General features: G+C 45.3%; 1 protein-coding gene across 2 annotated transcripts in view; it reads left to right on the top strand.

Moving 5' to 3' along the window:
- Positions 1-2,567, top strand: part of GFI1 (growth factor independent 1 transcriptional repressor) — a 37,722-nt gene extending 35,155 nt beyond the window's left edge. For both annotated transcript variants that reach the window (XM_081914256.1, XM_081914257.1), the window contains one exon: positions 929-2,567. In XM_081914256.1, the coding sequence (XP_081770382.1) occupies positions 929-1,107 (179 nt within the window). In that variant the 3' untranslated portion in view covers positions 1,108-2,567. The remainder of the gene's footprint in view (positions 1-928) is intronic.
- Positions 2,568-26,902: the final 24,335 nt, after the last annotated feature.

Raw genomic sequence — 26,902 nt, 5'->3', positions numbered from 1 at the left:
AGACAAACCCCAAAGCTGTTGAGTTGAAGGTTTGCTTATTTTTTGTTTCTTTACAAAAACACAATTCTCCAATTGACTTGCCTAAGATCCAGGACAAAGCGCTGCCTTTTGGAAATTCACTTCTAGATGTCCGCCTTTTGAAATCCCGGGAATGTCCAGACATATGGCAGTCCTATGCTGTCCTTAGTATTTATTCCGAGTCACCTGCCTGTATTGGATATTTGGGGGTGCCATTTTCTTTATATATATATAATTTTTTATTAGTTTTTTTAACATATCATTTTCAACAGTAATTAAACATACTTTTGCATCTTATTCAAATTTTTGACTTCCATCAATCCTGTCTGAAAATTTTCCAATCTAATCTCTCAGTATGCATTTCTTATCTTCCCTATTACATTTCAAACTCATAACCAATATCTCTATCTTTTTCTACTTTGTAACACTTTGTATATTTTTCCTTACAAAACTTCTTGTAGTCCTACTAGCGTAATTTGTTGATTACAGTTGCTCTTCAAATAATTCATATACCGTATTTTTTGCTCTGAATACTCACTTTTTCCCTCCTAAAAAGTAAGGGGAAATGTGTGTGCGCCTTATGGAGTGAATGCAGGCTGTGTGGCTATCACAGAAGCCAGAACAGCTGCTTTCACAGCACAGCGATCCCTCTTGCTGTTCTGGCTTCTGAGATTCAGAATATATTTTTTTCTTGTTTTCCTTCTCCAAAAACTAGGTGTGTCTTGTGGTCTGGTGTGTCTTATAGAGCGAAAAATACGGTACTTCTTCCAATCTTCTGTAAATCTCTGGTCCCACAGGTTTCGAATCCTTCCTGTCATTTTGTCCAATTCTGCATTTTCTATTGGAAAAGCTGGTTTGTTAAGGGTGCTACGTTGTTGTAACTTTGTGCCCATCCTTTTGTAATCCACAGGTGAGAAGCCCCACAAGTGCCAGGTGTGCGGCAAAGCCTTCAGCCAGAGTTCCAATCTCATCACCCATAGTCGGAAGCACACGGGCTTCAAGCCCTTTGGCTGTGATCTGTGTGGCAAAGGCTTCCAGAGAAAAGTGGATTTGCGGAGGCACCGAGAGACGCAACATGGTCTGAAATGAGAGCCATGCAGAATCCGGGCGGGGAGGGGGAGGGAACCCAGGGAACCCCCAAAACACTATGTCAACAGACTTTTCCTCCTCCCTTGGTGGGCTGCCCTCTTCCTGCCCCCGCCTCTCTTGTCTGGCCACTTCCTGCCATGTTCTCACTAAACAGGAAGCCAGAGCAGACTGGCCAGCATTTTGTAGAACTTCACCGAAAGGTCTTGGAATGAAAATGGAACGCCAAGGCTGAAGGAAGGTGGGGTGAAGTCTTTTTCCCCACCCTGTGTCTCTTCCTTTAAAATTAAACACTGGAAAAATAACATGCACACCCCACCGCCTTAAAGCCCCCAAAGTCTTTGTATACATAAGCTACTGGTGCCTATGAACCAGAAAGTCCTTTAAAAAATGAATTTCCCAGCTAACCCTTGATTTCCTGAAAGTTACTTTTTATCTGGGAAATCTAAACTACCTGAGTTTACATGGTCAACACACTGAGCAGCTTGACAAAGGAGAGAGAGAGTGACTGTATTTGATTTTCTACCGTTTAAAAACTTGTGACTGGTTTTCATCGATTGGACCTGGGACCTCAAGGCCCCGCCTTCTCCAGAGTTTATTGAGCTCCTATTAGGCAGCTTCCTAGGATTGCTCCCAGCTAACTGGTCCTAGGCTCCAAATTTAGGAGTATTGGATTGTGGCCCCATACATTTTTCCAGCTGAGGGAAAGAGCCCCTTGGCTACTTCAGCCAACCTTGCCTAGTCCTGGTTGAGAATGCCTGAATAAGTTGGAGGGCAGCATTTAGATGTTGTGCAGAGTCCGGCATTCCCCACATGCTCCTCACATGTGTTTCACCAAGATGTCATCTCTAATTTTTAGTCTTCGTTGCACACCCAGGCCAGGTGTTAATCTCCAGTAGCTCCCTTCATGCCAGGGATTTGCAACTTTTAGGACAACACAATGCTCCTATCCAAGAATTTCAGTCTACCTACTTTATGTCTTGGTTTTTTGTGTGGTGCATGTATGGCTTTTCCTTTGCACCTGTTGGGAAAAGCCAATAAGAAAGAGCCTTATTATTAAAAATTGTTGAAGTTTGCCCTTGAGTTGAAGAGGGCAGAAATAAGGGATGAGGACAGATTTTTGCTTTTAAATGTCATTGGCATTCTGTGATTAGATAACCAGTAGGTGAGAAATAGCTGAGGAGCTCCTGTTACTCTGGACTGAATATTTAGGTTATATGCTCTCAGATGGTCTCATGCCTGGAAGGACCCATAAATTAGTATCAGTTTGTTATAGTATGAATTTGCCTTAACTAATCCTGTGCATACCTCATTGTGGGCAGGGGTGGGGGAAGAATCTGTTTTTACTTTATAGATAGGATTGTAAATGCCTTTATTTAGACTTTACAGTGTGTCTTATGTTCATTGATGCATATTTATTGGAATAATGTTTTAAATTAATAAAGTCCCGAGGATCCTCAGAAGCAGTATTTATTTCAACAGGACCAAACCAGAGGTGCGATTCTAGATGAATTTACTTGGAAATCGGGTCCACAAATCAATGGACTTATTTCCCCCAACGGTGTAGGAATTACAGCAAATCAGTTAACAAAGCTTGCTGTACGATCAGACAAAAAACAAGACAGAACACTGAAGCTGGGAGGAAGACAGACGAAGCGCAAATCAGCCCAAAAGGTGTCACTTTAAGGCCACACTTTGACAGGCATATTCATGTCAAATCAGTGCCAGAGTTGGAGTCCTATCAGCCTGTGCACCATATATATATACCAATATAGTGTCAAACAGTACAAAGGTATGGACAGCTGCACTGCAAAACCATCTGATTCCCCCACAGCGGTGCGCTTCTCCTTGACAATGCAGTCAATGCCTGGACAGGAGTTTATATTGCACATGATACAAAAAAAAAAAAAAAATCATCCAGAGCGGTCTCGACTGAGCAGGATCATAGATAAGCAGATTCTTTTTCTAGGGTGCAACCTGATACATGCCTATTCAGAAGCAACTCCTGTTGGCTTCAGTAGGGGCTTACTCTCTGGTAAATTGGTGTAGGGTTGCAGTCCTTTGATCTCCTCTGCAAGCTGTGCGCATGTAACCTACGTGGCAATTATACAGGCTTAGAGAGCATGCGAAGGCAGCTATTTCAGCATATTACCAGGATGTGACACATTTTTTGAGAACGAGAAAAGAGACCTAAAGAAGCACAGGGTTCAGAGAAGGGCTGGATTTACACCCACACTTTCGACTTTCTTTGGCTTAGCATGTGGAAAGCTCAGAGAAATGAATGCTGAGTTGTTTAGGACTGGGGATGATGATAATAATAATAATAAATTTTATTTATATCCTGCCCTCCCCAGCCGAAGCTGGGCTCAGGGCGGCTAACAACAGTCAAAATAGTTCAACATTGTAAAAACATTCATTATAAAACTAATTAAAATCAAATTAATGGCAACCATCAAGCAAAATCCTGTGCAGGTTGCCAGAGGAGGGGGTCAGGCTGCACCCTGACCAAAGGCCTGGTGGAACAGCTCTGTCTTGCAGGCCCTGCGGAAAGATGTCAGGTCCCGCAGAGCCCTAGTCTCTTGTGACAGAGCGTTCCACCAGATTGGAGCCGCGGCCGAGAAAGCCCTGGCTCTAGTTGAGGCCAGCCTAACCTCTCTGTGGCCTGGGATCTTTAGGATGTTTTTATTTGCAGACCGTAAATTTCTCTGTGGGACATACCAGAAGAGGTGGTCCCGTAGGTACGAGCGTCCTGGCCGTATAGGGCTTTAAAGGTTAAAACCAGCACCTTGAACCTGATCCTGTACTCCACCGGGAGCCAGTGCAGCTTGTATAGTACTGGATGAATATGATCTCGCAGCGAAGACCCCATAAGGAGTCTCGCCGCGGCATTTTGCACCCGCTGGAGTTTCTGGGTCAGTCTCAAGGGCAGCCCCACGTAGAGCGAGTTACAATAATCCAGTCTGAAGGTGACCGTCGCGTGGATCACAGTGGCTAGGTCAGGGCGAGAGAGATAAGGAGCCAACTGCTTAGCTTGGCGGAGATGAAAAAATGCCGCCTTTGTTATAGCTGTAATCTGCGCCTCCATAGAGAGGGAGGTATCGAAGATTACACCCACTGATCACTGGTCACACCTAAGAGGAGACGGCCAAGTTCAGGGATGCAGAACTGTGGCCCCCCAGATTTAGCTGGAATATAATGCCCATCATCCCTGGCCATTGGCGCTGATGAGGGGGCAGATGGGAACTGCAGTCCAATGATATCTGGTTGCCCACCTGTGGCCTAGCTCATCTCATTTCTAGCAGAACTTCCAGGCATTTCTTTGTTTTGTTTTAAATCATGATGAATAATTAGCAGTTCTTAATTTAGTGTTATAAATCCATTTAACTAGGAGAGTCTGAATAGTCCCACCTTGCTCGTTCAAGACACGGTTCATTTTACAATAGATCTGGGCTTCCCAAACTTGGGTCTTTAGCTGTTTTTGGACTACAGTTCCTATCATCCTTGACCACTGGTTCTGCTAGCTAGGGATGATGGGAGTTGTAGTCTAAAAACAGCTAGAGACCCAAGTTTGCGAAACCCTGTGATAGGTTGCCAAAGTATCAGGCTCGGAGTGCTGAAATGGGGTTCTGTTAACCTGGGCTAGGCAGGAGATCTTGTGTGAAGTAATAACCAGGGACTGCGCAACATCAGGTGCTAAGTAGACCAGCAGACAGAGAGCAGTATCAAGACAGTTCCTGCCTTCAGACTTACAATCCAAAAGACAAGGCACATGAGAGAAAAAGAAAGCTTCTGGTTCTGTAATAATAAAGTTATACAGTTTTGTAAAAAAAAAAAAAAAAAAAAAAGCCTGGGAGTTCTGTGGGAGATGGAATATTTCAATGTGCCCCGCTTGTGGAAAGCTAGCCTGTCAGGGATCTAAGTCTAATCTGCCCTCTAGTCCCCCACGACAGGTTAGTTCGAATAAGTTTTTCTGATGTGAAATATTCAATCCCATCACCTCCCTAGGCGTTCTGAAACAGGACACTTTCAGGAGGGCCATACCATAAGATTCCTCTAAATATGGGGCTTTGAACACACATAACTCCTGCCCCCAGGTCTTGGAGCTCTACACTCAGGATATCCACAAAACCAGCACAGGTTTTCTGCATTTGGAGGGCAGTATGGATAGTCAACTCAACATAAAGGAAAATGCAACAAAATCCTATTCCAGGCATAGGCAAATTCGACCCTCCAGCAGTTTTGGGACTACAACTCCTATCATCCCTAGCTAACAGGACCAGTGGTCAGGGATGAAAACTGGTGTTCACACTGTTACTGATAAAAAAAATTGTTTAAATAAAGGTCCTTCTCTACATGACAACCTCCAGCTGTCTGCAAGCTCTGGCTACATGGTTTGTCAGAATGTGCCACACTCCTAAAGGAAAAGTTTATGGATTTAGGATGGACAAATCTGTCAATTTTCCATTTCTCATTTTTGCAGTCTCAAGTTCAGTTCTCCAGCTATCTGCACAAGTCTGCCTTTTGATATAAATTTCACCAGCATTTAAATACACATTTATCTGAATAAACACATTTTTATACAACTCTGCCTGATAAGACACAGTCTTTTTGCAAGCAATTTCCCCAAATATAATGCATTTTATATATCATTTTCATGAATATATGCATTTCAATACATACTTTCCCCTATCACACACACACACACACACACACACACACACACACACACACACACAATTTGGTTGGAAAACTGCATCAAAAAATTCAGAGAAGTGCAGCTGTCAAAGAGTAGCAGTGTTTTGGCACATACTGTATAGTGTTTAGGAAAGTTTGCATTAGGTAGGTTTGCATTAAAATCTTAACCACACCAAATGCCTGGTGTGGATTCAGTTCAATACTCTCTCTGTGCCCCCCAACATTAAAGCCCATGATGTGAGGACATTTTAAAAATCGAATTCATGTGGTAACCTTTCAAAGCAATTATGGCATATGGTCACTTTTTCCGCCACTTTTGTAGTTTACTGGGTCATCTCTTTGCAATGCAGGTGAGTATCTCTATTTTCATTTTTTATTACAAGAATTTATGTATTGCCCTTTCATGTGGAAATACCAAACAAACAAAACGAAAAGGGGACTCCAGCAAAACAACACAATAAGACCAAGTCAACAAAACAATGTTAAAACCTCAATCACAACAGAACTACTTTGAAATATCAGCCGCAGTTAAGCAGGAAGAATGTCAGAAGTCTGTATTATTGCACCCTGACAGGCAAAAATAAGTCACAGGCAAAACTGCTGTTTAAAAATAACCTTTTGGCAGTGAAAAACGGTGCTGGGGTGGGAAATATCGTAATAATCTAAGCAGGTAGGAATCAGAACAAATTATTGAGGCTGTTACAGTGTGAAATTTGAAGATTGCAAATATCTTCCTTAATGTTATTACTTGGTTGCATTAAAAATGCATCGCCTATATTATGTGACTCATTATTCATGAAGCAGGTTCCATACCTTTTGTCTGCCAGAGTAACTGAAGGAAAAGGTAAGAGGAGACAACGGCTGTGCACACCTTTATGTCTCTCACTGAATTTTTTATGGCCCCTCCAGCTAGCCAGTTGGTGAAGCTCTGTGGCCACACAAGAGTGGAAAAGCAGAGCTATCTCAGAAAGACTAACCCTTTCAGGAGCTAATTTGAGCTTGTGTTCATTCACGCCAGCGGTGATTAAATTACCTATCGAGTGCGCTGAGCTATCATGATTCAGGCCACGGGAGAACAAGGTGGATTTCACCTGATTGATTTGAAACGCGCGAGATGGGATGGGGAAGGGGAAGAACAGAAGAGCGGAGGGAAAGAATGGGCAACAAAGAAACCACCCCCTGCTTGCCGATGTTATCATTTGATCCTGACAGAAAATGGAATGATTATTTATTTTGCTAGCGTTAAAATTTTTCATTCCCCACTCCACCCCCACACTTCCTCCAAGGAGCTCTGGATGGCTCCAGCCCCTTCCCCTTGCTTCCCCATCAGAATAACCCTGTGAGGTAGGTTAGGTCAGACCATGAGTAGGCAAACTAAGGCCCGGGGGTGGATCCGGCCCAATCGCCTTCTAAATCTGGCCCACGGACGGTCCGGGAATCAGTGTGTTTTTACATGAGTAGAATGTGCCCTTTTATTTAAACTGCATCTCTGGGTTATTTGTGGGGCATAGGAATTCGTTCATTTCCCCCAAAAAATATAGCCCGGCCCCCCACAAGGTCTGAGGGACAGTGGACTGGCCCCCTGGGTCAGACTGACAGACACCCAACAAGCTTTTTATAGCTGAGTCAGGATCTGAACCCAGGTCTCCTGGCTCAGTGGTACAATTGGGGAATTTCAGACTCTGGACTTAACGGTCTTACAGGAGATGGGGCCTATTTAGATGGCAATGGGTGTATTGCTTTACTTTAAAATGTGTTATGCCAGCCTTAAGAACATAAGAAGAGCCTGCTGGATTCGGCCAATGGCCCATCTAGTACAACATCCTGTACAACTATAATCTCTGACCCTTGGCCATGTTGGATGTCCGGGGCTGATGGGGCTTAGAGGCCAATACCATCTAGATCAGTGTTTTTCAAACTCGGGTCTAACCAGCTGTTTTTGGACTGCAGTTCCCTTCATCCCTGACCACTGGTCCTGCTAACTGGGGATGATGGGAGTTGTAGTCAAAAAACAGCGGGAGACCCAAGTTTGGGAAACGCTGATCTATCTAGAGGGTGGTGAGTATTCAGAGAAGCATGTGGCCACAATAATCCATAATGAATTGGGAAAAAATGTTTAAAAGTATTTAAAAAAACAACAACCAGAGTCCTTTTGGTTGGGGATAATTTAGAAAGAAATTCCCAGGTGTCAAAAAAGGTTATTTATGTGTGCCACTACTGCAGCCCATGTTTTGTTAGCCCAAAAATGGAAAACGAGTGAGGTCCCAACTAAAGAAGAATGGCAACTTAAGCTGATGCACAGCTTGCAGACTTCACATATAGAATAAGAGAACAAGAAGAACATACGTTTAGAGAATGTTTATTGAATATGGGGGGGGGATTGTGTACACTTGAAAACATTGGCAGCAGTGGCGTAGCGTGGGGGGTGCCAGGGGTGCCGGCCGCACCGGGCGCAACATGAGCGGGGGGCGCACTCGCACTAGCAGCTCTCTGCCCCTACTAAAATCCACGGGTTAGGGAGCCCGCGCTCGCTCGGCTTGGCGAGGAGGTCGCGGAAGGGGGAGAGTGAAGCCTTCTGCTGCGGGCAAAAAAAAGGAGAGGAAGCCGGGCGGGCGGGCGGGCTGGCTGGCTGGCGGGGGTATGGCTGCGCCTGCTGCTGCCGTTGCCGCTGCTGCCGGGCTTTGACAGCTTGGCGAAGCGGAGGGAGAGGAGCTTTATGGTAATTGCGGCTCTCTCTCCACTGGCCACCTGGGTAGTGAGCCGAGCTGAGCAGGGAGTCTGGCGTGGGGCGGGAAGAGACTTTCCCCCCTTTTTTCCACCTCGCCTGGTCAAAAAGGAGAGCGGAGTCTCCTCAGGGCGCCCTCAGGCAGGGCAGGGCAAGGCAAGCAGAGCGAGGAGGAGAGAGAGGGGAAGGGGGGGAGCAGCCAGGAAACGCCGAGGTGTGGAGGGGGAATCAATTAAGGAGAGAAAGCGAAAAGCCTTGGAGAAAGGGAAAAAAGGAAAGAAAAGAGGCAGCTCCGGGAGAGCGCGGGGGAAAGAGAAGCCTCGCTGCTGCTGCTTGGGAGAGTAAATTACTGTACTTGCCTTGCCCCGGGTTAGGGGGCGCAAATTACTTGCCTTGCCCCGGGTTAGGGGGCGCAAATTACTTGCCTTGCCCCGGGTGCTGATAACCCACGCTACGCCGCTGATTGGCAGCATTAAGATAAATTCAACAGTGTAAAAAAGTTTTGATGGATGCAATAATGGAATAATGAATGGTTTAGTTTATGTAAAATATGATATGCAAAATGAACCATGGAAACAGAAGAGGGATAGTCATTGATATTTTAAGATTGTTTAAATGAATATTATAAATTGTAAAACAGAAAATTTAATAGTGTCCCATCATAGGACGTTTCTAGCCCTGCTCCAGAACCTGCAGCTGATCCAGAATGAGCCATATGCTTCTCTGTTTGTCCATAGGAAGCATGTGGCTCGTTCTGGTTTAGCTCCAGGTTCTGGAGCAGGGCTAGAAATGTCCTGTGATGGGTCCTTGTCCTGGCCTTGCCCACACTGATGCTCTCCGGTCCACTTTCAGGGCCAGTGTCCACCCAACCTTTAACCAGTAGGAAGTGGCGGCCTCAGGGAGTGGGTGGGGAGAAGCTCCAAGGAGGATACAGCTATGTTTGGAAGACATACAACAGTTGTCCTGCTGCCCTCCCATACAATAGAGGACACAGCCACAGTTCGAGTAAGATTCAACCGCCGCTCCAGTCAGCTTCTGAAAGCCAGTGTGGTGTAGTGGTTAAGAGTGGTAGACTTGTAATCTGGTGAACTGGGTTCGTGTCTCCGCTCCTCCACACACAGATGTTGGGTGACCTTGAGCCAATCACACTTTTTTGAAGTCTCTCAGCCCCACTCACCTCACAGAGTGTTTGTTGTGGGGGAGGAAGGGAAAGGAGAATGTTAGCCGCTTTGAGACTCCTTCGGGTAGTGATAAAGCAGGATATCAAATCCAAACTCTTCTTCCTGAATGTGTACACGTCACCTTCTCTTTTCTGCAGGCAGCAATATGCCATGATTTGCCACTGGCACATTTGGCAGCAGCAGCATCTAGATGTGGGAAGCCACCTGCCATTTTAATTTCCCCAAACACCACAGCTGCAACACTGTTGTCAGGTATTCCAGGGCACTGAGGGAATATTTAAACGGTGAGCAGCTTCTCGGCCAGCGCTACCAAGCCCTCAGGTGTTCAGGGTTCCAGCCTGCTTAATGGACCCTACTGGATCCCTCAACCTTTGTCGTCCGAGGTTGTGGGTGCTGCCAACTGGTAGTTGGGCAGAAAGTCAACAGAAGTTAAATCACTGCCCCACTCATGTCCCTGAAGGCATGCTTCTACTCTCTTCCATATAAGGGATAACTAAAGTGGTGGCTGAATGGACACCGCTGCGGTTGGCCAGAATTTGCCTTTCACTCTTGGCGCTGGGTTGCCCGGGTTATCTGAGACACCTGGATACCAGTGATCAGCCTTCCAACAGTTGCGTTGTTTTTTATTATTATTATTGAAGCGCACCTGCAGGGGGCTGTGAAACTGATAAGACCAGCAGCAGCATGGGAGAGGGGGTGCAGAACCCCCCAGTCAAAATCGGGCCCTCTCAGCTGTCTTCCCAACCACAGGGGAAAGGCAAATTCATTTCAATTTTTGAAAATAAGCCTGCATCCCCTGGCATCTCATCTAGTTTGGACTCCAGTTCATCTGATCGATTTTTATCACACCTGTTCGTTATATGCATATAAATGCCACGGAGAGCAAATAGGAAGTTGGGGGTGGTTGTGGAAGCCTGGATCTATAAAAGCGTCAGGCACACATCTAGCAGGGATATTTACTGCCCATCGCCTGACAAAGATTAACTTGGTGTCGGCCATAAAATCTTTCAGTAAAAAAATTAAGAAAGGGAGCACTTTCAGTGGGGAACTGCCCCAGCATTCTGATAATTAGTTTCTTCTGTGCAATGAAGAAAAAGGCAAAGAGAGCACCTGGAAATTAAAAGGATCTTTTAACGTTTGGGTTTTACTCTCCATTTTTGCTCCCCGAGTAGCATGCACAAGATACAGAACTTGAAATAAGACAGCAGGAAATATTCCCCTCATATATGGTTTGGAATTCACACAAAGCAGCTGAACAAATGACAGAAAAACACACACACCACCCAACACTTGTGTGGTTTTGATGTTGGTCAGTGTCCATTTTTCACCTTAACTGCTACTTCTATGCCCTCATCCTGCTCTGCCTTTTTTCCATACTGTTGTTACAGGGTTGCCAACTTGAACTAAATATTGGAGGGGTGGGCAGGTAAGCCCTGACTCACATAATCAATCACAAGATGCTACAACTAATCCAGAATGCGGCAGCTAGACTGGTGACTGGGGGCGGCCGCCGAGACCACATAACACCGGTCTTGAAAGACCTACATTGGCTCCCAGTATGTTTCCGAGCACAATTCAAAGTGTTGGCGTTGACCTTTAAAGCCCTAAACGGCCTCGGCCTTCTGGCAGTTCCCTCATTGCAAGAAGCAAAGCTACAGGGAACCAGGCAGAGGGTCTTCTTGGTAGTGGAGCCCGCCCTGTGGAATGCCCTCCCATCAGATGTCAAAGAGATAAACAACTACCTGACATTCAGAAGACATCTTATGGTAAGTTTTTAATGTGTGACATCTTAGTGTATTTTTGGTCTTTGTGGAAGCCGCCCAGAGTGGCTGGGGAAACCCAGCTAGATGGGTGGGGTACAAATAATATATTATTATTATTATTATTATTATTATTATTATTATTATTATTATTATCAATATCAATTGAATGGCAATGTCCATCAGCGTTTTTGCGGGGGCTGGCCCTCTCTCAAAAACAAAAACAATTGGGGTGTGTGTGTGAAGGGACCTCAGTCCCTAGGAGTTGACTCCTATGTGTTGCTAAATCCAATTATCTAAGGTGACCGACATGGTTTCCTTTACAGGTGCCCACTATGTCTTCATGTCAGATATAGGCCTGATTTCGCACATCACCTTAAACCAAATCACGGTTTAGCGTGAAGACATGAGCATATGTTATCATGTTAGCTTGCTACAGCAGCTATGTTGGATAGCTCATTTGGTGGAGCATGAGACTCTTAATCTAGAGGGAGAAGGAGGGGAAGTTCCATTGTGCAAGTGGCAATGCTTTAACTAGCTGATCTACTGCATGGGATACCATTGCCCAGTGTTTCCAAATCGTTACAGACTTGTCTGCCTTCTCTTGATAACTGTGGAAGAATAGAAGATATTTATTGTATATATACAGAAGCAATGTACACAGGTTAATACATTGGCAGGGTTTTAAGATTATTTGTGGGACACGGGTGGCGCTGTGGGTTAAACCACAGAGCCTAGGACTTGCCGATCAGAAGGTAGGCGGTTCAAATCCCCACGAGGGGGTGAGCTCCCATTGTTCGGTCCCAGCTCCTGCCCACCTAGCAGTTTGAAAGCACGTCACATGCAAGTAGATAAATAGGTACCGCTCTAGTGGGAAGGTAAACAGTGTTTCCGTGCACTGCTCTGGTTCGGTTCTCCAGAAGCGGCTTAGTCATGCTGGCCACATGACCCGGAAGCTGTATGCCGGCTCCCTCAGCCAATAAAGCGAGATGAGCGCTGCAACCCCAGAGTCGGTCGTGACTGGACCTAATGGTCAGGGGTCCCTTTACCTTTACCTTTAAGATTATTTGTAATTTTATTATGAATGGATAATAGGCGATTTAAATATGTTACAAATTTAACAATGGATATGCAGTATCTTGATAAATAATAGAACCAAGGAAGGGATTAGAGGGAAGTCCATTTGTTTTGTTTTGCTATTGTTGTTTTTTATATTTTTGGAAAATCAATAAAATGTTATATAAAGATTTAATAGATTCAAACTTAGCCATGTTCCCAGTTGAGAGACATCTGAAGGGTTATCATCAGGTATAGCACACCAGCTCACTGAAAAAAATATTTAAAATGATTGTGCAGTGTTCATCCTTTGAATATTTATTCAGAAGAAACACCTTGAATTCAGTGGGACTTACTGTATCATGCAGGCACCAGGGCTTGCGCATGGTACAGACACCAAAACCAGTTGTGAATTCCTGGTGCATCCCCCCACCCCTGTTTTACCTAGAACAGAGGATGTGCTAGTTTAGCACTTCCTGTCCTGGCGGTACCAATTCACAGGCCAGGCCTGTGCTACACAACTTATGACTCACCTCGCTGAGCGCAAGTCACCAAGCTTCCTTTCAAATGCTCCCTGGTTTTGCAGCTCTAGGCAGGTGTCAAGAGGTAGACATTTACGGGGGCCCCAATACATGGCTAGTCCCCATGGAAGCTGGTCCATTATGGTGAATGAGGCCCTGCTCCACCAACGTCAGTCTGTCCCCAGCCAGCCACACTTGCCTGCCTCCTTATTTACATCCAATTCCAGGAGTGGCACTCAGTGGCGTAGCGTGGGTTGTCAGCACCCGGGGCAAGGCAAGTAATTTGCGCCCCCTAACCCGTGGATTTTAGCAGGGGGCAGAAAGCTGCGAGTGCGAGCACGCCCCCCCAGATGTTGCGCCCGGTGCGGACGGGCCCTCCTGCACCCCCCACGCTACGCCACTGGTGGCACTGCCTCTCAGCATTGCTCCTTGTAGAGGAGGATGGGGACAAATCAAGGCTTTGTTGGCTCTGCCTGTCATTATCTCTGGCTTCACTTTCTGTTGAACTTTCTACCTTCTTCCCTACCAGTCCCAATGGGCACCAGCCTCCACTGGCTGGTGGGCTGTGTTTGGATTAGTGGCTGACAGGTTAAGCAGGCCTAATGTATGGTGTTGAACCTGTGCTCATTGAATAGTCCGCACAACGATGAATTAAGGTCAGGCTATGTCCTAGGAAGTTGGGACGTGGGTGGCGCTGTGGGTTAAAGCACAGAGCCTAGGACTTGCCGGTCAGAAGGTCAGCAGTTCGAATCCCCCGACGGGGTGAGCTCCCGTTGCTCGGTCCCTGCTCCTGCCAACCTAGCGGTTCGAAAGCACGTCAAAGTGCAAGTAGATAAATAGGTACCGCACTGGCAGGAAGGTAAACAGCATTTCCGTGTGCTGCTCTGGTTCGCCATAAGCGGCTCAGTCATGCTGGCCACATGACCCGGAAGCTGTACGCTGGCTCCCTCGGCCAGTAAAGTGAGATGAGCGCTGCAACCCCAGAGTCAGTCACGACTGGACCTAATGGTCAGGGTTCCCTTTACCTTTACCCAGTGGCGTAGCGTGGGGGGTGCAGGGGGGCCGGCCACACCGGGCGTAACATCTGGGGGTAAGGGTTAAGGGGTGCAAATCCACGGGTTAGGGGGCGCAAATCCATGGGTTGGGGGCGCAAATTACTTGCCTTGCCCCGGGTGCTCACAACCCACGCTACGCCACTGCCTTTACCTATGTCCTAGGAAAAGAGATCTTTCCTCTAGTTCCCAGATTCCATGTGTGACTAGGTTATGGGAAGGATCAAAAATGGGATTTGCCCTGAGATCTTTTGATGAAGGGTGGTGGATAAATCTAATCAATAAATAAAAATAAAATAAAAGACTTGCCCAACTAAAGATGGCTGGTACTAGACCCTTTTTGCAAACTAATCTTTTAAAATTCTCTTCCTAGTTCCATAGGTATTTACTTGCATAAGTTTCAATAGCATTTATAGGTGAGGTAAAGGCAAAGGACCTCTGGATGGTTAAGTCCAGTCAAAGGCGACTATGGGGTTGCAGTGCTCATCTCGCTTTCAGGCCGAGGGAGCCGGTGTTTGTCCACAGACAGCTTTATGGGTCATGTGGCCAGCATTACTAAACTGCTTCTGGCACAACAAAACACTGTGACAGAAGCCAGAATGCATGGAAACACTGTTTACCTTCCCGCTGCAGCAGTACCTATTTATCTACTTGCACGGGTGTGCTTTCAAACTGCTAGGTTGGCAGGAGCTGGGACAGTGCAAGGGAGCTCACCCCGTCGCGTGGATTGAAACTGCCAACCTTCCCAAGAGGTGCAGTGGTTTAGACCACATATAAACACACACTTGGGGAATTGAGGATGTACACACTGATGAGTACATTGGGTCCCAATTCTCTTTGTAGCTGCTGAGTCTTGTAGAAATACAACTACTGACCTGCAACTGAGGATTTCATATCCGTAAAGGAAATTTGCCTCATTTCTTTTTCTCAGCCAGATGTCTACTTTTCTCCAATCCACACACTGTTTCATACCCTCTCCACCCAATAGTTAAGAGTGCAGATGTTTGCGAAAATTCAGAAAGTGGCATGTTTGGGCATTGAGGCCTCGGTCTAGCTAACAGATGTTATGTGTAATGCACAGTGAAATCAAGGAATGACTAACTTGGGCTCCAATCATAGGATGCAATCAAGGCAGGTAGTGCTGATGGTGGACTCAAGTTTGTCATAATGGACCAGCCTCCATTGATTTATACTTAATCCAGTTCAGTAGTTCCGGCTTGAGCAGAAATAAACAGCCTTTAGAAAAGTGTCCTAGCTTAAATTATACTTGTAGATGACACTGAAAGAGTCTTAAGAAGACCTGTCATGAGGAATTGTCTTTATTTTTTAATAGATATTTATTAAAGTTTCAAAAATTATATAAAAACAAAACAAAACAACAATACAAACCAACACAAACAAAAAACAAATATAATTTCATTCCCTTATTTTCTTATACCTTACTTCCCCGACCTCCTCATACCTCCCCTTTCTGTATTCCAATTTCTAATTATTAATTCAGCAAATCCTCTCCTTTATTTTTCATTTAGTTTTGAACCTTTCTTTTCTTTTTACTTAACCATTACAGCTGGGAACCACATAATTTCTAAACCAACGTCATTCTAACATTCATTAATTTTGCAATGTTTCCTAAGATAGTCCTTAAATTTATTCCAATCTTCTTCCGCTGTCTCTCTTCCCTGGTCTCGGATTCTGTCAGTCATTTCTGCCAGTCCCATATAGTCTATCACCTTCATCTGCCATTCTTCCAAGGTGGGTAGATCTTGTGTCTTCCAATACTTTGCGATGAGTATTCTTGCTGCTGTTGTAGCATACATAAAAAATGTTCTATCCTTCTTTGGCATCAATTGGCCGACCATACCCAGGAGAAAGGCCTCTGGTTTCTTCAGGAAGGTTGTCACGAGGAATTGTCAGCCATGTGCGGTAAATCACATTCTACGAAAGAGTTTCTCAAACATGATGCATCAAATGGACGCTCAAAAGGCAAAAGGATAGAAGCCCAAATGAAAGCACACCACGCCATTCACAAAACAGAGAAATGTGCTAATATATATTTGGGTGGAATGTGGGTCAATAATAAAGCCAGTGGTCAGAATCTAAAGAAAAAGAGCAGTGAGGAGTAAGAATGGAGGAAAAATGTGATTCGGTTCACATTTGCAGGTGATGCTACTAAATTCACTTTCTGAAACAATAAACAAACCAATACACAGCCATTTCTCGAAATTGGCACTTCTCTGAACGTTGTTCTACCCTACAGTCAAGTATACTGAAGACTGAATTAAGTAGGGCAAACTGTACAAATGCATCTGTTAGTGAAAATAATACGCGCAAATGCATCATGCTAGAGAAAGTCGCTTTGCCAAAATGTGCATATTAGGCAAAACTGCAGAAGAAGGTTTATCGTTAGGAGAAATTTACGGTAAAATGGAAATGAGAGGCGCTTAAAAAGCCCAAAACTGTAACGTGATGTGGAGAACTGAGTTTAGGAGTGGGAAATTTGGAACCTGTGAGAAACCAAAACGGATAGATTCAGCCACTCCTGGAGAGAGGCAATGAACAGAATCCGGGGGGGGGGGTTAGAAGAAAAGGTGACACAAGGGCAGCAAAACAAAAAGGCAATGGGCAACGGCTGCATCCCATCCTCTTTGAAGCATAGTGATGCAACTCAGATTGGGGAAGAAACCATGGAGGAAATACATGTTCTTAGAACATCTCACCGTTGGGCTGGAATCAAAGGAGAGGTGGCAAACGGATGACGGAGCAATCACGCTATCTTTACCGGCCACAAAATCAATCTAGAGATTGCTAAACCTGTAAGGAAACGGAGTGCTGAGGACACCTAAACTGTCTTGCCACCGCAAATTGGCTCACAACAGAGAGAAATTGCATGGGATGGAAAATCACACAGGAAATAAAGAAAGGTGTTGGTGAGGAAAGAGAACAGCCCAGTCTCTGCGGGCTGAGCTAACAGGGAAAATTCAGGCCAAGAGAAAAAGCACTTCCCCCACTCTTAAGGAATTACAGGCAAAAATGATTAAATGATATGATTACTTCCAATGCTAATTAATGCAACTGTTAGGCTCGGAAAGCTCTTCTTTTGAATATTTCCCCCAGAATTAACAGAAACTTCAAAGTTTAGCGAATGTGCAACATAGGAGGTCCTTGGGTATAAAATACTTGATCGCTAAAAAGAAGAAGTGATATTTCCCTAATTAAAGCCTAAAACTGTTGCAGACTGAGCACGGAAACCGAGTATGCATTTAACATCCCCTCTGAAAGAAAGAAAAAAGTACAGTGGTACCTTGGGTTACATACACTTCAGGTTACATACACTTCAGGTTACAGACTCTGCTAACCCAGAAATAGTGCTTCAGGTTAAGAACTTTGCTTCAAGATGAGAACAGATATCGTGCTCCGGCGGCACGGCAGCAGCGGGAGGCCCAATTAGCTAAAGTGGTGCTTCAGGTTAAGAACAGACCTCCAGAACGAATTAAGTACTTAACCCGAGGTACCACTGTACAGAGGGATGTGGGTGGTGCTATGGGTTAAACCACAGAACCTAGGACTTGCTGATCAGAAGGTCGGCGGTTCGAATCCCCGCGATGGGGTGAGCTCCCGTTGCTCGGTCCCTGCTCCTGCCAACCTAGCAGTTCAAAAGCACGTCAAACTGCAAGTAGATAAATAGGTACCGCTCTAGCGGAAAGGTAAACGGTGCTTCCGTACGCTACTCTGGTTCACCAGAAGCGGCTTAGTCTTGCTGGCCACATGACCCGGAAGCTGTACGCCGGCTCCCTCGGCCAATAAAGCGAGATGAGCATCGCAACCCTCGAGTCGGTCACCACTGGACCTAATGGTCAGGGGTCCCTTTACCTTTACCACTGTACAGAGAAGTTGTTTGCTCCTTGTTTACTGCTGCTGGGTTTGTAGCAGTTGTGCCTCACACAAGGGACATCATTTAAAGTATCTGTAGAGCATGGATGAGGAACCCGTGGTATTTTGGATGTTCCTGGACGCCCAACTCCCATTGGACTCAGCCACCATGTCCAACAGTCCAACAAAATCTGGAGGGCCAGAAAATCTGCTGTAGAGGGAGGGAAGAAAAGATTACAGCAGACGTGATAAGATTCAAAGAAAGCTTCAGAGATAACATTGGGGTTAAATTCAAGATAAATTGGGTGGGTGGGGGAAATAAGCAATGTCAGGGCATTTACTGTGGTTCCTTTCTGATGCCTCTTACCCACCAGATATGGGTGTTTCTGAAGAATAATCGCAGGTGATCTCACCTCTGGGTTACTGCTTCCTGCCCTCCCTAAATGGCAACCCTGACAGGAGCATATCCTGCCATTGTAGCAACGTGGCGGGGGAAATGTTGGCTTTGTGGCTTTTTTTGTATCTGATCTTACAACTCTGTTTCTGTTTGCTGAAGAAGGAACAATTCTAAAAAGTTTTCGTGTTTCGTTAGCGTGCCACAATTTTAAAAATCTGTTAACACAGAGACAACACCAATCAATCAATTGGTCAGTCGGTCAATCAACACATGCTATACTGTAGGTTGTAAACTAATGTACATTTCGAAGCCAGCTTTGCCCAAACATTGCTCATTGGGGTGCACCGATCGCTGGAAGCCACGGCAGTTGATTCCTCACTTCACTACCTCAATAGTCTGCTATGTTCAGGGTTGGCCCTACCATTAGACACAAGGGGACAACTGTCCCAGGCTGCAGGTGGTGGGCAACAGCAGCAGCAGCAGCAGCATCTACCCCTGATTTCACCTCTGAGCCCTCTAGTCATTTTCCTCATTGTTACATGGTCTTAATTGGGCACCTTAATTGGGCCTCAGGGGTGGTGGAGAACATTATCCATTTAGCAGTGTTGAAGTATGGCTCCATCTACAAAATACCACTTTAAACAGCCATGCCATCCCCCAAAGAATCCTGGGAAGTGTAGTTTGTTAAAGATGTTGAGAGTTGTTAAAGGTAAAGGGTAAAGGGACCTCTGACCATTAGGTCCAGTCATGGCCCACTCTGGGGTTGCGGCGCTCATCTCGCTTTATTGGCCGAGGGAGCCGGCGTGCAGCTTCCAGGTCATGTGGCCAGCATGACTAAGCCGCTTCTGGTGAACCAGAGCAGCGCACGGAAACGCCGTTTACCTTCCCGCTAGAGTGGTACCTATTTATCTACTTGCACTTTGACGTGCTTTCGAACTGCTAGGTTGGCAGGAGCAGGGACTGAGCAATGGGAGCTCACCCTGTCGCGGGTATTAGGAGATCCTTATTTCCTTCAGAAAACTACATTTTCCAGTGTGGGTTGAACAGTCAATCCCTCTTCCTAAGAATTCTAGCAATTTTATCTCTGTGGGAGGAATAGGGGTCTCCTAACAACTCTTAGGACCCGTAACAAACTACACGGATACTGATTTTTTCCCTTGGAGGTTTTAATTTTTTAAAATGATTTATCTTTCCACTGTGAGGATGTTTTTAAAGTGCTGCAGATTAGATACCTGGCTTAGATTTTTAATCGTTAAAATTCTCATGTCATCATCTCGTGATAGGAACATAATGCAAACAGCTCAGCAAAGTCAACATACCCACCCAACGTTTTATGTTCCCAAATCACTCCTTTAGCTAATGTTTCCAAGACGTACCACGCGACACATCTGGCGCAAACCAAACATTTTCAGTCAGTTGGATCGCATTGTCAATATTTGCCCGTGAAATGTACAGGCATTTTATGAAGATCTCGAGCTACGAGGAAAGTCAAAGGGCTATTACTGGGTTGTTCCCAGCTTTCAATCAAAGTTAGATCTCAGCCAAGCCATGTGCTAAATAAATGTAATCTTGGAGTTCCTGGGACCGGGAAGTGAAAACCTGTTGATCCTTTTTTATTGGGGGGGGCAAAGTTGTTGAGCTTTTATTGGCAAAATTGCACCCACACAAAATGCCGTTTTTGAGCTATTTTAATGGAAAATTGGCAACAATGACACAGCTGCCATGGGCTGCCATACATCCTGATTTTCCCAGACAGGCTGCCAGCTGAAATATTCCAGTTATGTCCAGGAAATTCAGGAGATATGGCAACTATCTCTGGGTAATGCGTGGCTCTTGGCCTGGGTCACTTAGGTCTGTATCTCTCAGACCTTTTTGAACACAGAACCCCTTTCCATACTTACTCAGCCTTTTGCCCCACACGTCTTCATCAATAGCATGTTTTGCATGTGCAGAGAGCATCGTGTGCAAATTGGTTTCAGCGTGCTGCCGCAAGCAAGGTTTAAGGATCTGTATAAAACAACATCTAAGATCTCCTAAACCCGGAGTGGAAACCATTAGCCCTCCATATGTTGATGGACTCCAATGTAGGTTCACCACTGTCCCCACAGAATCCACATTTACCCTCCGCAGAGTATTCGCTGATGTGCTGGGAAGTCAGGGGAGCAATAGCGCCTCATGTGCGCCACCTCACTCCTGACCACATGAAACATTGGTGGCTGCAAGTATCATCCCCACACAATATTATTGAACCTGAGCTAAAGAAGAAGAAGAAGCCGAACCTTCTGTCCAGATTTATCACTTGACCTCAGGAGGTGCAAATTTTCTTCTTTGCACCAAATGGAAGTGCGCTTTCCTTACCAGTCAAAAGTCCGCCATGCCCTTGACTCCTTGCCCCTACAAGCCATGCAACCAAGAGGTCAGCACAAGTCAGGCAATGTTGGTAGACACACCAAAAGTTCTCCAGGAGAGGTATAAAACTTTGTCATGGATCCTTCCAAAGTTTTTTGTAACTTCAGAGTACAGTCCTCTGCTCAGAAATAAGTTTTGTTGAGCACAGATTAAGTGGATATAGGACTTAGCCTACATTAACTATTAGGAATGTCTCAGTGTTCTGCTGTCTCAGTTTGTTACAGGCATGTGTTCCATTGTTCTCTCACAAAACAATGCTTTTAACCTCTTTTGAAATGTTGTCCCTTGAGAACTTGGAATGTTCGTGAACATTCATTTCTATCAAGTCAGCAGCTCATTGGTGTCAGAAGTGCTTCGCTATCAATAAGCACACCAAAATATAGATAAACAAACAGCCACTGAAACAAATGGCACCCTTTATTTATGATTGGGGCAATTGTCACAGCCTCAGCTGTAGTTTAGGCTAATCTGAATAGAGGTTTGTTTATATAATAAAGCTTCAAATGCATGTTCTCTGTCATATTTAAAAAAGAAAATCCAGATTTCCACTTTATTCTTTATGTAACAATCTATTTGATTGCCCCCAGTTTTAAAAAGCGAAATGCACACAAACATTATTGACAATGTCCTTGTGTAAGCATTTTATTTACATAACTTAAGTGGATTTAGCAACAGTGGTAGTGTAAATGGAATTATAAAAAAATGGGTATATTATTGTAACCCATAAGCTCAGTTAACCTGAAAGAAAGTGAAGTTTTTGCCTGTTGCAGGCAGGATGATTACTACATTTCTCCTCTACTAACCACTTCATTTGGTTTATTAGTAAAGGACAATCTTCTCAGTCATTTCTCCTTCATGGTTTCTGTGCCATTGGGAACTGCTGCTCTTGATTTTCTTCTTTTCCTCTGAGATAAGAGTGGACCCAGCTGTAAGCATGACACACACAAAGTCATTGTGGAGAAAGGATTTACGCTATCTTATTAGTTGGGTCATTTCTTCACGCTTGAAACTCATTACATTAATGTAGTTCTCCAAAAGACAGCAGTCACACAACAATGCCAGGAGGCTTAACCCCATAATCCATGGCAAAGGTCTGGCAAAGAATTATAGTCCTTTCACAGAGCCCAATCCCACAATGCAGCAATACCAAAGCACTTGGCCTTAAGCCAACTGAGTCTCACTGAAATTAATGGGGACCAAGCGGCTTGAATCCACGTTCTTTGGTTTAGCTAGGTTGCTGTAGGTGAGGTTGATGAATGGCAAGCAGTTCAAATAGAGCTCTGAGAAAGTTACACCATAGTCTGAGGATTCAGATCAATCTTCCAAAGAGATTTTTCCATTGCAACTTTCAGATTTGCAAGTGAAGTGATTTGCATTGTTATTAAAACAAAAACAATCAAAGTGTGATTATCTCACAAAGGCTTGCATTTTGTCACCAAGCTGACACACCCTGATCTTAAGATGATGTTGATGTCACAGTTGATGTGATCAGACTCAAAATGATATGTACAAAAATTCCTGTGCAGGTTCGTCCTTGATGGCTTTGAACTTACTCAAGTCCAGCACTGATGGTGAGTTTGTTAATACCAAGTAGGTTTTTGCACATGGACTGCAAGAAGACCAAACCTATCCATTCTTAAGGAAATCAGCCATGAGTGCCCACTGGAAGGACAGATCCTGAAGCTGAGACTCCAGTACTTTGGCCACCTCATGAGAAGAGAAGACTCCCTGGAAAAGACCCTGATGTTGGGAAAGATTGAGGGCACAAGGAGAAGGGGACGACAGAGGACGAGATGGTTGGACAGTGTTCTCAAAGCTACCAGTATGAGTTTGACCAAGCTGCGGGAGGCAGTGGAAGACAGGAGTGCCTGGCGTGCTCTGGCCCATGGGGTCACAAAGAGTCGGACATGACTAAATGACTAAACAACAACAAGAAGAAGGTGGCTGGAATGTATAGCAGGACAGATAAGTTCTCCAGTTCTCTGTCCAACTTGCCTAGCCTCCATCTGTATCTGTGCCACGTTCAATTTGTATGATAATGATTGACATTTGTCAGTATCGGCTTCCCCCAGCATTTGTGACATTGCCACAATGGCCTGATTTCAGTGCATCGCTAAATTTGCTTTGCCATGTGGCATGCTCTACAAATAGCTTCACAATTAAATTGGGATTTCGGCTCCTATGCATCCATTAGCATCCCAGGGCTCTGTGGCCCAGGTGGGTACTGTTCTAGGGTACTAAGCGACCCAGTGTAAATGTGGCACTGAGCACATGGCACCCAGCATGGGTAAGGGTGGGTTGTAGTTGTTTAAATATGCCCTGTTTCAATCTCAGCCGGTGCGTCGGATCAACTTGTGAAACTAGCACAACACAACAGGGTATGCACTACTGAACAGTTAATGGAGAAAGTTGATGGAAAGGAGTTTTCCTCCCTCTCTCATAATATTACAACTCAGGCCCATCCAGGGACAATTCAGGACAGACAAGAGAGGGAACCATTTTGCACTCTCATTAAAATAAAACAAACTACAGTGGTACCTCGGGTTACATACGCTTCAGGTTGCATATGCTTTAGGTTACAGACTCCGCTAACCCAGAAATAGTGCTTCAGGTTAAAAACTTTGTTTCAGGATAAGAACAGAAATCGTGCTCTGGTGGTGCGGCAGCAGCAGGAGGCCCCATTAGCTAAAGTGGTGCTTCAGGTTAAGAACAGTTTCAGGTTAAGTACGGACCTCCAGAACGAATTAAGTACTTAACCTGAGGTACCACTGTATTGATCAGCCTATCATTGCTGATGACTACCTCCATTATGTTCTACCTCCAATGTCAGAGGCACAATGCCTCTGTTTACCAATTGCTGGGGACCCTAAGTGGTGAAGAGCCCTGTGGCCCTCTGGTCATGCTTGTGGGGCTTCCCATAGGTATCTCACCACTGTGAAAACAGGATAATGGACCAGAATGTATTTGGTCTGATCCGGTAGGCCCCTTCTTACATTCTCATATGGATGGTTGGCATCTGCCTGTTTTGGGAGACAATGGAGAAGTGCGCCTTTGGGGACTGAAGTCAGAGTGATGGATAGTTTCAGCGCCTGCTGTGGCTGTGGATACAGATACAGGAGAGACATGAATGTTATGTTGTGAATAAAGGAAGAGCGTAAGTACAGCAGGGATGGGAAATCTGCAGCTGCTGTTATAACTCTGAGATGCTGCTCTTCTTACTCTGACCATTTGGCCACACTGCCTGGGGCAGATGGGAGCTGAGTCCATCAATCCCATACAGCACTCTTGCTTTTGCTGAACTGCACGATGCAGCCCTTATTTCTTTTGCCCTTTATGCTACTGTAAACTTCACCCAGGCCATTAGGATCAATGTCTTTCCTATTCAAGTCCCCCCCCCTTGCCCTCGTGTGTGCACGGGTGTGAGCACAGTCTCCCATGTCAAGGCTCCTTGCAGTTGGATGTGCCAAGTGCACAGTTGCTACTGCAATTCTGCTGAAATCAGGAGTGTTGCACCATAGATGAAGATGTCTCAATATCTTTCCTTCTGGGTGTTATGTGTGGAAGGTCACAACTTCCCCTGAAGCCTGTGGCTTTAAAAGAGAAAGAGAGAGAGAGAGAGATTCTCCTTTAAGAAGCACCAGTACAATGGCACACCTTGGACTTGCCAGATTCATAGAGTTGGAAGATCCCTCAAATGTCATCTAGCCCCACCGCCAGTCGTTGCAAGTAATGCACTTCTCACTTCTCATAAGCCTCTGCTTACGAATGTCTTAACAAAAGAGAATCCGCCACACTCCAAAGTGGTCTATTCCATTGAGGAACAGCTTGTACCATCAGGAAAGTCCTCTGAATGTTTAGTCAGGAATACCAATCTAAAGAAAAGAAAAGAGGGATTATAAAACTTTAGAGCTGGATGGGACCCCAAGGGTCTATCTCTGAGGGCCTTCTGGCAGTTCCCTCACTGCGAGAAGCGAAGCTACAGGGAACCAGGCAGAGGGTCTCCTCGGTAGTGGTGCCTGCCCTGTGGAACACCCTCCCACCAGATGTCAAAGAGATAAAGAACTGTCTGACTTTTAGAAGCCATCTGAAGGCAGCCCTGTTTAGGGAAATTTTTAATGTGTGACATTTTGGTGTATTTTTAATCTTTGTTGGAAGCCGCCCAGAGTGGCTGGGGAAATCCAGCCAGATGGGCGGGGTACAAATAAATTATTATTATTATTATTATTATTATTATTATTATTATTATTATTATCATCATCATCATCATCATCATCATCATCTAGTTCAACCCCCTGCAATGCAGGAATCTCAGCTAAAGCATCCATGACAGATGGCCATCCAACCTCTGCTTAAAAACCTCCAAGCAAGGAGAGTGTATCACCTCTGGTGGGAGTCTGCTGAATAGTTCTTATCATCAGAAAGTTTTTCTGAATGTTTAGTTGGAATCTCCTTTCTTTCAGCTTGAAGCCATTGGTTCAAGTCCTACCCCCCAGAGCAGGAGAAAACAAGCTTGTTCTCTCTTCCATGTGACAGCCCTTGAGATATTTGAAGATGGCTTTCATATCTCTTTTCAGTTGCCTCTTTTCCGGGCTAAACATACCCAGCTTCTTCAAATGCTCTTCATCTCGGTCACCCTCCTCTGCAACTGTTCCAGCTTGTCAATATCCTTCTTAAATTGTGATGCCTAGAATTAGCCACAGTATTCCAGGTGTGGTCTGGCCAAGGCAGAATAGAGTGGTACTATTACTTCCCTGGATCTGGACATTGATGCAGTCTCAAATAGCATTAGCTTTTTTTGCTGCTGCATCACACTGTTGTCTCGTGTTAAGCTTGTGGTCCAGTAAGACCCCTAGATCCTTTTGACATGTACTGCATGTAAGGAAGCTGTTCCCCATTTTATATTTGTGCATCTGGTCCTTCCTGCCTAAGTGCAGAACCATAACCTTTGTCCCTGTTGAAATTCATTTTGTTAGCTTGGGCCCAGGTCTCCAATCTGTTAAGCTCATTTTGAATCCTGATTGTCTTTTGAGGCATTAGTTACTGTTTGGTGCCATCTGCAAATTTGATGAGCATCCCCTTCCATTCCTTCATCCAAGTCATTTATAAAGACAAAAACTGGCATTGGAGCAGCTGCTGTGAAGTTCTTCCAGGGAGGTAGGAGAGGGAGCAGTCTTCAAGTGGTCCTTAGTAAAAAAGTAAAGGACCCCTGGACGGTTAAGTCTAGTCAAAGGCGACTATGGGGTTGCGGCACTCATCTCGCTTTCAGGCCGAGGGAGCCAACAGCTTTTCGGGTCATATGGCCAGCATGACTAAACCACTTCAGCCCAACAGGACACTGTAACAGAAGCCAGAGTGCACGGAAATGCTGTTTGCCTTCCCACTGCAGTGGTACCTATTTATCTACCCATGCTGGTGTGCTTTTGAATTGCTAGGTTGGCAGGAGCTGGGACAGAGCAATGGGAGCTCACCCTATCTCAGGGATTTGAACAGCCGACCTTCTGATCAGCAAGCCCAAGAGGGTCAGTGGTTTAGACTACCTGCATCTCTGGTCCTTAGTGCCCTAAGCCAGTGGACAGAGTATGCATCCCTTTGGATTTGCCATCCTAGGGGCAATTGGCAGTTTGAACAGGGTGTTTTCTCTTGCAGGGAAGCGGGGAATCAAGAATGTCATGTACAGCAACGGATAAGCAACCATGGCTGTGTGCATACAAGTGATTTAGGGGCAGGTGATGAGAAAGCTTTTGGGAGAGCCACTGCCAGAGGTGGCCATAAAAAGATAAAGGGGTAAAGGGACCCCTGACCATTAGGTCCAGTCGTGACTGACTCTGGGCTTGCGGCGCTCATCTCGCTTTATTGGCCGAGGGAGCTGGCGTACAGCTTCCAGGTCATGTGGCCAGCATGGCTAAGCCGCTTCTGGCGAACCAGAGTAGCACACGGAAACTCCGTTTACCTTCCCGCCAGAGAGGTACCTATTTATCTACTTGCACTTTGACGTGCTTTCAAACTGCTAGGTTGGCAGGAGCTGGGACCAAGCAACGGGAGCTCACCCCGTCACGGGGATTCGAACCGCCTATCTGATCTGCAAGTCCTAGGCTCTGTGATTTAACCCACAGTGCCACCCTAGAGTTGACC

The sequence above is a fragment of the Podarcis melisellensis genome (assembly GCF_964234715.1).
Source record: "Podarcis melisellensis genome assembly, chromosome: 6".
Classification (NCBI taxonomy): domain Eukaryota; kingdom Metazoa; phylum Chordata; class Lepidosauria; order Squamata; family Lacertidae; genus Podarcis; species Podarcis melisellensis.
The sequence above is the reverse complement of the archived record's forward strand: the minus strand, read 5'-3'. Positions and strand labels throughout refer to the sequence as shown.